The 10,229-nt window shown below is 39.5% G+C and overlaps 1 protein-coding gene across 2 annotated transcripts in view; it reads left to right on the top strand.

Annotated features, from left to right (window-relative positions):
- Positions 1-10,229, top strand: part of PSMD5 (proteasome (prosome, macropain) 26S subunit, non-ATPase, 5) — a 33,781-nt gene that overhangs the window by 18,221 nt on the left and 5,331 nt on the right. Inside the window, exons 2-7 of one of the 2 annotated variants that reach the window (XM_011989512.1) lie at positions 329-473; positions 1,824-1,937; positions 2,327-2,455; positions 4,642-4,751; positions 6,959-7,101; positions 9,169-9,360. In XM_011989512.1, the coding sequence (XP_011844902.1) occupies positions 329-473; positions 1,824-1,937; positions 2,327-2,455; positions 4,642-4,751; positions 6,959-7,101; positions 9,169-9,360 (833 nt within the window). The remainder of the gene's footprint in view (positions 1-328; positions 474-1,823; positions 1,938-2,326; positions 2,456-4,641; positions 4,752-6,958; positions 7,102-9,168; positions 9,361-10,229) is intronic. The other variant, XM_011989513.1, reaches the window with a different exon arrangement.

Below are 10,229 nucleotides of genomic sequence, written 5' to 3' on the forward strand. Positions count from 1 at the left end.
GGGAGGCTGAGGCAGGAGAATCGCTTGAACCTGGGAGGCAGAGGTTGCAGTGAGCCGAGATCGGGTCATTGCACTCCAGCCTGGGCAACAGAGCAAGACTCCATCTCAAAAAAAAAAGACTAGAGTATATATCTTATTCTTCTTTGTAGCCCCAGCACAGGCAATACGCATAATAGGTTCTTGCAAATGTTTAATAGGTGAGTGAAATCTGCTGTTTCAAAAAGAAGTCTGTGTAGAGGAGATGCTGACCCAAGCTTCAGCTATTATTAGGTTGTTACTTCCTACCTGGGCAGGATATGAACTAATAAGATTTATGATGTCTCCTCAGGGAAAAGACTGCTTTGTGTGTATCCATTCTGGAGAGACTGCTGCAAGCTATGGAACCAGTTCACGTGGCCCGGAACCTCAGGGTTGACCTGCAGAGGGGACTAATTCACCCTGATGATTCTGTAAAAATCCTCACCCTTTCCCAGGTATGAAATTTTTCTAGGAACCGACATTGACCACCTGCTCTGGACCAGGTTCTGTACTGGGACAGAAAGATGAAGAAAGCATAGTATCTCTCTCTCCTTCCCTCTTCCCTTCTCTCCCTCTGCCCTGCTCCCTCTCTCCTCCTGGAAAATGTGTGGTCTATTCCAATGTGCATAGCTAACTATAACCTGGCAGATACAAGCAAATGAAAGAAGTTCCATTAAGTACCATCTAAATCATTCATTAATCAGATACTGACTGAGTTCCTTTTATATGCCAGGCATGGTGCCATTTGCTGTTAGAGTTACCAAGATTAACAAAACCAGTTACTTTCCTTCAAGGAGCTGCTAGTGTAAAGAAAAAGATTCCTATGTGTTCAAGTAGCTCTCTGCCATTTTAGATTCTGTTACACTGGATGAATCAAATGCTATTGTAAAGGTCACTAAACCAACAATTAAGACAGTAACTCTTATCATCCTGGTAACCAAAGCATCCTACTATTTGAGTGAAAAGCTGCTGCTAAGGATTATCTTGTTGAAATGTTAGGAGCTAAACAGTTACCCAATAGATACTGAACTACTGTTTTTCTTTTTCTGTGTTTATTCAGCAAAAAAAAAAAAACCTGTAATCCCAGCACTTTGGGAGGCCAAGGTGGGCAGATCACCTGAGGTCAGGAATTCAAGACCAGCCTGGCCAACATGGTGAAACCCTGTCTCTACACAAATACAGAAATTAGCCGGGCATGATGACAGGTGCCTATAATCCCAGCTACTCGGGAAGCTGAGGTGGGAGAATCATTTGAACCCAGGAGGCAGAGGTTGTAGTGAGCCGAAATCGTGCCACTGCTCTCCAGCCTGGGCAACAAAGCGAGACTCCATCTCAAAAAAAAAAAAAAGAAAAAGAAAAAGTTTGGGGAAGGGGAGAAGATACCAGTTTATTCACTGGCCATTTATATGCCGGACACTGTAGCAGGTGCTTTGCCTATTCGGTCTCATTTAATCTTCGTAACTATCCTGGAATTAAATATTGTGTTCCCATTTTACGGATAAGAAACGGGGCTAAAATTTGTGCAAGGTCAGTGTAGCTAAAAATAGAGCTGGGTTTGTATTGTTTTCACTCACTGAGCTATCTTACCTCTTTACCCGCTTTCTTTTCTTTCCTTTAACAGATGTGACTGTGCCATATGTGTGTTTGACTGAATGAATTTAGGTCATTTTGATTTTTTAATGACTTGATGTATAGCTGTGATCACTAACTCCTAAAATAACTGTGCAGTAAGGAAATTGGACCATTGTGTGTTTACTGTATGTTGCCCTACTTTAGAAGAGTGTTTCTGATTGTTTTTCTTTCAGATTGGAAGAATTGTTGAAAATTCTGATGCTGTTACTGAGATTCTAAATAATGCTGAATTACTAAAACAAATTGTTTATTGCATCGGTGGAGAGAATCTATCTGTAGCAAAAGCGGTGAGTCTATTAGAATCATTGACTTAAATGTGCAGAGACATTGGTGTCCCAAAAGATAAAGAAAGGCCTTCTGAATTGAGAGGTGAAGGTTTAGAATGGATGATTTGTGTAATGGAATTTACAACCTCATATGAATTGTATAAAATAAATGGTTGTCAAGTAAATACTAGTAAATCCCTTTTATTTTCTAGGATATAAATATCTACAGTATCCATCATAATTCTATGGGGGACACCTTGTGTCTTTTCCAATTATAAATAATAGCTGAAACATAGTGAATGCTCATTGGGCAAGGTGCATTCCGTGCGCTATTTTCACATCAGTCTTATGAAGTAGATAATAATATTCTGTATTTTGGGGACATAAGAGATATTTTCTTTCTTTATAAGGCCATCAAATCCCTGTCAAGAATATCACTAACCCAAGCTGGACTGGAGGCTTTATTTGAAAGCAATCTGCTGGATGATTTGAAAAGTGTAATGAAAACAAATGACATTGTTCGATACAGGGTGTATGAGGTAAGATAAAAAGCATACTTTCTCATGCTTACAAAGCAGAATGCAGTTTGGCTTATGCTGGAAAGCAAGATGGCTCACTGAGTATATAATCTGTGTTTGGCTTTGCAGTAGGTGCTGGGAATATAAGGATGCATTCCCAGCCTAGTATATGAGACAGGCATATACAGCCCAGCTCTATGGGAGGCAAGGGCAGGAGGACCCCTTGAGGCCAGGAGTTTCAGACCAGCCTGGGCAACATAGCGAGACCCCATCTCTACAAAGATTTTAAAAATTAGTTGTGCATGGTGGTATGTGCACGTCGTCCCAGCTACTCAGGAGGTTGAAGTGGGAGGATCAACTGAGCCCAGAAAGTTGAAGCAGCAGTGAGCCGTGGTTGCACCACTGCACTCCAGCCTGGGCAACAGAGCAAGACCCTTTCTAAATATATATATATTTATAGTGCAGTATAATTACTATGATACAGAAGGTAATGAAACCAGACTTGAAAAAATTTGTAGTAGTAATAAGAAGAAATGGCCCTTATTTGTACCAGTTTTGTACTAAGCCCTATGCTAAAATACTGACATATATTATCTTTAATTCTTGCAGTAAACTTTGTATATTGTTATCATTAACCTCATATTGATGGAGCAATTGATCCAAGGCCACACACTATTAATAGGGTGCATATTTGAAATGGAATCCTCTGCAGTCTTAATTCCCTCTTCAGAACACTTTCTTTGCATGTCATACCATATTATGCTGCTTTTCCTTCCGCCTCTCAGTTTCTTCTCAGCCTCCTGGCTCATTATCCTCCATTGAATCTTTAATTGTTGGAGTTCGTGAAAACAGAGTTCCAAGCCCTGCTTTCACTGTACTCTATACTCATTCCTAGGCAGTTTTACTCATCATATGATTTCACTTCCCATCTGTGATGATGACTCTCAGATGTAAACTTACAACTGAGACCTTTCTTCTGAGCTCAAACCTTCATGCTTAACTGCTTACTCATTCTTGGCCCCTTGGGTATATTCTAGGTCCCTCACACTCATGCTGAAATCAAATTCCTGATCTTCCTTATCCACCCTATCCCCCTAATAAAAAACAAGAGCAACGAATTGGCCCTGTCTCACAGTTTGCTTAGTTGGGTATTAGACCTTGGCTCATTCTGAGGCCTGTTTTTCCCTGCCACATATCCATTTGGTCATCACATTGTGTCGATTTTATTTAAACCCATGCATTTTTCTTCATTAGTACAGCTTCTACCACCCTAGACTAACTTACTGGTGTCACTCACCTGGGCTACTATATTTGCATCCAAACTGGTCTCCACTCATCCGTTTTTATCATCCCTAGTCTATCTTCACATGCAATCAGAATGGTCTTTTAAAAGTCCAAATCTAGATCGCGCCACTGTACTCCAGCCTGGGCGATAGAGCGAGACTCTGTCTCAAAAGAAAAAAAAAAGTCCAAATCTGATTGTGTCATTTCTCTTCTTAAAACCCTTCAGTATCTTCCTATACCTCTCAGTAAGACCTCAGCAAATACTTGCTGAACGAGTAAGTGAATGATTGACTGACTGAGTGACTGACTGACTGACAGAATGCCTGAATGAGTGAATGGTTTTATAATCCGTTTGTTGTGGCTGATTGAGGCTTTTGTACCTTGATTGATGATTGCTTGGGCAGGAAAGTATATAAATGTTCCAGATATAATGGAACATTTCTGTGCCAAGGTGGCTAGGCATGGTGGCTCATGCCTATAATCTCAGCACTTCAGGAGGCCACGGTGGGCAGATCACTTGAGGCCAGGAGTTCAAGACCAGCCTGGCCAACATGGCAAAACCCCATCGCTACTAAAAATACAAAAAAATTAGCCAGGTGTGGTGGTATGTGCCTGTAATCCCAGCTACTCGGGAGGCTGAGGCATGAGAATTGCTTGAACCCGGGAGGCAGAGGTTGCAGTGAGCTGAGATCATGCCACTGTACTCCAGCCTAGGTGACAGAGCAAGACTCTGTTTCAAAAATAATAATAATCTGTGCCAAAGTAATTTCTTATGTGTTCACTGAAGTTTTTCTACTTAAATAATAGATTTTTTAAAACTCATTTATAGAAAGTACCTAGTCCTATGTTTAACTTAAAATGAGATCTATCAGGCGTAGGGCTGTTTTGACCTTTTTCTTTTTCTGTTTTTTTTTTTATTTCAGCTAATTGTAGAGATTTCTTCTGTGTCACCAGAATCTTTAAACTACTGTACCACAAGTGGATTGGTAACCCAGCTCCTGAGAGAGCTGACTGGTGAGGATGTGTTGGTCAGGTGTGTTGACTGAGAGTTCTTAAAGTGAAATGTCCTCTTTTGAAGGGCTGGGAAACAACCCTGGGACGTCTGTGATTTTCTCTATTAGAGACTTTGCCCAGGTTACAATCTCATGACTGATGTGTGTCCTGAAGGAGGGACCTTTAGAAAATTGCTCAAGTTACATCATGACAACATACTGGAACTTGGCAAAGCCCCACATGACAATTCAGCTACTTTCAAGTGACTGTGTTCCCTGTCCCTAGTCCTGTGTGCTCTTAAACAGTTGCAATCACATGGTAACTGCCATTTTGAATTACTAATAGTTTGTCATATGCATTTATTTTGGCACTGTTAAATAGCAACGGTATAGCATGATAGAAAAAATACGGGCTAGGCCAGGTGTGGTGGCTTATGCCTATAATCCCAGCACGTTGGGAGGCCGAGGCGGGCGAATCACGAGATCAGGAGTTCAAGACCAGCCTGGCCAACATTGTGAAACCCTGTCCCTACTAAAAACACAAAAATTAACCGGGCATGGTGGCATGCACCTGTAGTCCCAGCTACTCGGGAGGCTGAGGCAGGAGAATTGCTTGAACCTGGGAGGTAGAGGTTGTACCACTATACTCCAGCCTGGGCAACACAGCAAGACTCTGTCTCAAAAGAAAAAAGAATATGGGCTTTTCAAAATGAGGAAGACTTGGCTTGCGTATCTCTCTACTATTTATTAGCTGTTTGGCCTTGGACAGGTTATTATAAGCTTTCTACATCTCAGTTTCCTCATCTCTCAGAACAGTAACTGAAAAAGATATTGTGCCGGGCACAGTGGCTTACGCCTGTAATCCCAGCACTTTGGGAAGCTGAGGCGGGTGGATTACCTGAGGTCAGGAGTTCAGGACCAGCCTGGCCAATATGGTGAAACCCCGTCTCTACTAAAAAAAATACAAAAATTAGCCGGGCGTGGTGGCAGGGGCCCGTAATCCCAGCTACCGGGAAGGCTGAGACAAGAGAATTGCTTAAATCCGGGAGGTGGAGGTTGCAGTGAGCCAAGATCGCGCCATTGCACTCCAGCCTGGGCAACAAGAGCAAAACTCCGTCTCAAAAAAATAAATAAATAAAAAGATATTGTAAGAATTAAGCTAATTGACCTTAGAAAGCAGTACAATGGCTGACATAGGTTCTCAAAGAAATGTTAATTCCAGTCTCTTCCACCCTTTATTCCCCCTATTCCCTAAATCCCCTTTAATATCTGCCAAATGTTCCTTTGTTGATATTCCACAGCTTATTAATACCTCCTCACTGTTGAACAGTTGATTTGCTTCAAGTATTTTGCTGTTATGATAGCATTATAGTTATCTTTGTGTATATAGGTTTTGATTTTTCTTATCTTAAATGATTTTCTGATTGTCCTGTGTTCTTTAAACATGGCTGAATTTATCAAACCTATATAGTAAATCAGTCACTAGTTACATTGCTTCAGTGCATTTGAGTGTCTCAACCTAATGAGACAATTAATTTTGTTAATTATTTTTTAGCATTGTATCAAATTTTGTGACATAGGAAAAAACCCTATAAATGGTCAGTCAAAACACTTTAGGATCAATTACCAACTGTAAAAATAAATTTTTTAGTTATTTTCTTTGATCAGGGTTGGATATGAGATGATACCAAAGAATTATTGTTAATTTCTTAATATGTGGCAGTGGCATTATAATTGTGTGAGGAAACATACGTGTTTTGCAGAGATGCATACTAAAGTACGCAGGGGTAAATGGCAGGGTGACTAGGATTTGCTTTAAAATAGTTCAGCAAAAAGTAGGGAAAAGAGATGAAATAAGTAAAGCAAAATCCTCATAACCATAAAATCAGGTTATGGGTATATGGGGGCTTATTGTATTCTCATTACTTTTGTGTATGTTTGATATTTCAAAATAAAACAAAATTTAAAAAAATATTTTAGGAAGCAGCTAGGTTATAGTGGAAACAATAGTGGACTTCAAATCAGAAGGTCTAGATTTAAATCTAAACTCTGTCTGTAATAACAATGTGATTACCGATAAGTCACTGCAACTTTCTAGGCCTTAGGGCCTCATGTGAAAAGAGGAGCCAAGATTATTGACCTTTCAAATATGATGGGAAGAATTAAATAAGATAACCTATATGAGAGCAATCTATAAACTATGCAAATCCTGTGCAAAAATCTTGTTTTTGTCCTTCTGACATTTTAGAGCCACCTGTATAGAAATGGTGACATCACTGGCATATACTCATCATGGACGACAGTATCTTGCTCAAGAAGGAGTAATTGACCAAATTTCTAATATAATCGTTGGGGCAGATTCAGACCCTTTCTCTAGCTTCTATTTGCCAGGTAAGAAACACTGATGCCTATGGAAATGATGGTGCATGTTTTATTTCTGAGTTATCTCTGACGGCAGGGGGTTGGGGTTGGGAGTGGACAGGGATTGTTTTCCTTAGAGCTGATTTCGTTTAGAAGATATCTAGAGCTACCAAATTCAAATTCAACAGCACATTAAAAAGGTCATCCACCCTGATCAAGTGGGATTTATCCTAGGGATGCAGGGAGGGTTCAGCATACACAAATCAATAAATAAGATATACTACATTGACAGAATAAAGATGGAAACCAAGTAATGCGGGGAAAAGCGTTTGACAAATTTTAGCTTTCTTTTATAATAAAAACTCTTAACAAATTAAGTATAGAAGAAATCTATCTCAACACAATAAAGGCCAAGTATGACAAACCCACAGCTAACATACTCAGTGAAAAGTTGAAAGCGTTCTTCTAAGATCAGGAACAAGGCCAGGCGTGGTGGCTCACGCCTGTAATCCCAGCACTCTGGGAGGCCAAGGCAGGCAGATCACAAGGTCAGGAGATCAAGACCATCCTGGCTAACACAGTGAAACCCCGTCTCTACTAAAAATACAAAAAAATTAGCTGGGCATGGTGGCACACGCCTGTAGTCCCAGCTACTCAGGAGGCTGAGGCAGGAGAATCCCTTGAACATTGGAGGTAGAGATTGCAGTGAGCCAAGATCGCTCTACTGCATTCCAGCCTGGGCGACAGAGTGAGACTCCATCTCAAAAAAAAAAAAAAAAAGGAACAAGACAAGGATGTCCACAATTACCACTTCTATTCAACAGATTACAAGAAGTTATAGCCAGAGCAATTAGGCAAGGTAAAAAAAACAAAAGGCATCCAAATCAGAAAGAAAGAAGTGAAAATGTCCCTATTTGTAAATGATGTAGTGTTATATTAATATATAGAATAAAGATTCCACCAAAAAACCGTTAGAATGAATAAATAAATTCAGTAAAACTGCAGGATACAAAATCAGTGCATAAAAGTCAGTAGCATTTCTATACACTAACAGTAAACTCTGAAAAAGTAATAAAAGATACATTCCCATTTACAATAGCATTCAAAAAAATTAAATATTTATGAATAAATTTAAGGAGGTGAAAGATCTATACAGTGAGAACTATAAAAACTGATGAAGGAAATTGAAGAAGACACAAATAAATGGAAAGGTATCCTATGTTCATGGATTGGAAGAATTAATATTATTAAAATGTTGGTGCTGCCAAAGCACCATATAGATTCAGTGCATTCCCCACCAAAATTCTTAAATTTAATGACATTTTTCACGAAAGCAGAAAAAAAATTAAAAATACGCGTATTTCAGAATACATTGTTCACAATAAAGATATATGATTTTTTAATTTGTCAGTTAAAAGTTAATTTTATTAAAAAGATACCTGTAGCCTCTTACTGAGGTGGAATCTGTTGCTCTGGGAGCTATGTACTGTTGACTTCGATTTTCAGGAAACATCAGTGCTATTTAGAACATTAGGAAATTTTTCTTTTGAATATCAACAAAAAAATAAAAATACTAGTAATGACATTTACAGTATGTTTCACAGATTAATCAAGTCTCTGAGTGGGAATCTTTATTGTAGGATCTACTCTTGCCATTCTATTCTGGGTCTTGGTTAATTAGTCTTTCTTGAACACTTCCAGAAATTGGAGATGTATGCCTTCCTTAGGTAGCCTAGCTACCTAGCTACCTATTTCATTTATTAATGAACATATCCACTTAAAAATTTCTTCCTGGTAATGAGTCTAAACTTGCCTTCCTATAATTTGTATCCACTGGTCCTTTTTCTTTGTTCTCCCTCTTGCATATGCCAGTACTTCAATAGCTGGTCCCAGCTCCATTGACACCCTCTCTCAGGATCACACATCACAGGTCCTTCAGAATCTCCTAATGGTCTCTCTGATCTCCAAGCAACACACTACTGTAACCTTTCTACGCTTTCTGGCCTGCAGTTCATTTCTATTCCTGTGAAGTTATAGGGCCCACAATTCATGCTGTCTTGTTCCCCTATTAAAATATATTCTTGTAAATCTCTTTAGGATTCGTGAAGTTTTTTGGAAACCTGGCTGTCATGGATAGTCCTCAACAGATCTGTGAGCGTTATCCTATCTTTGTGGAAAAAGTCTTTGAAATGACAGAAAGTCAGGACCCCACTATGACTGGTGTAGCTGTAGACACAGTTGGAATCTTGGGATCCAATGTTGAAGGAAAACAGGTTTTACAGAAAACAGGTTGGTATGACTTGGCCCTGTTCAGGGATATCTTAATTTTTGACAGGGGTTCAATGTGTAAGTTCATTTGCTGGTGGGTTAACTACATTGTAGAAACTATTTTATGGGTGGCAGTCTTGTTAACCATAACCTTGGACTCATATCTGAAAGTCTAATAATTACTATGGAAAAACTTTTTTTTTTTTTTTTTTGACTTTTCACTGTTTAGGTTTCTACCAATCTATTTCAACCAAACATTGTTTCCTGTTTCCCCTCTGTGTCTTCTTTGACTAGATTTCATGGTACAGATGATGGGCTAGAATCAAAAAGGCCTGAATTCATGTCCTTGGGTTTTCTATTTCTTTCTTTCTTTTCTTTCTTTCAGATTGGGAGTGTCTCTCTGTTATACAGGCTGGCCTCAAACTCCCAGGCTCAAGCAATCCTCCTGCCTCATCCTCTTGATTGGCTGGGTCTGCAGGTCCACACCATTGTGTCCAGCCCTGACTTCGCTTTTTGAACTTCATTTACTCACTTTGCTTTTCTAGGCCTCATTTTCTTCATTTATAAAAATGGCATAACAACTACTTCTCAGGGTTGTTGGGAGTATTTACAAAATTTTGGGTTTTTTTGTAATGTCAAGAAAGGAAAATAAAAGTTTGTTATATGATTTCATGTTAAGAGATACTTTTGGCTTGTTACGAGATACAGTAGCTCATGCCTGTAATCCAGCACTTTGGGAGGCCAAGGTGGGTGGATTGCCTGAGCTCAGGAGTTCAAGACCAGGCTGGGCAACATGGCAAAATCCTGTCTCTACTCAAGAATACAAAAATTAGTCAGGCATGGTACTGTGCAGCTGTAGTCCCAGCTACTTGAGAGGCTGAGGCTGGAGA

This window comes from Mandrillus leucophaeus, unplaced genomic scaffold (genome assembly GCF_000951045.1).
Source record: "Mandrillus leucophaeus isolate KB7577 unplaced genomic scaffold, Mleu.le_1.0 Scaffold354, whole genome shotgun sequence".
In the NCBI taxonomy this organism is placed as follows: Eukaryota; Metazoa; Chordata; class Mammalia; order Primates; family Cercopithecidae; genus Mandrillus; species Mandrillus leucophaeus.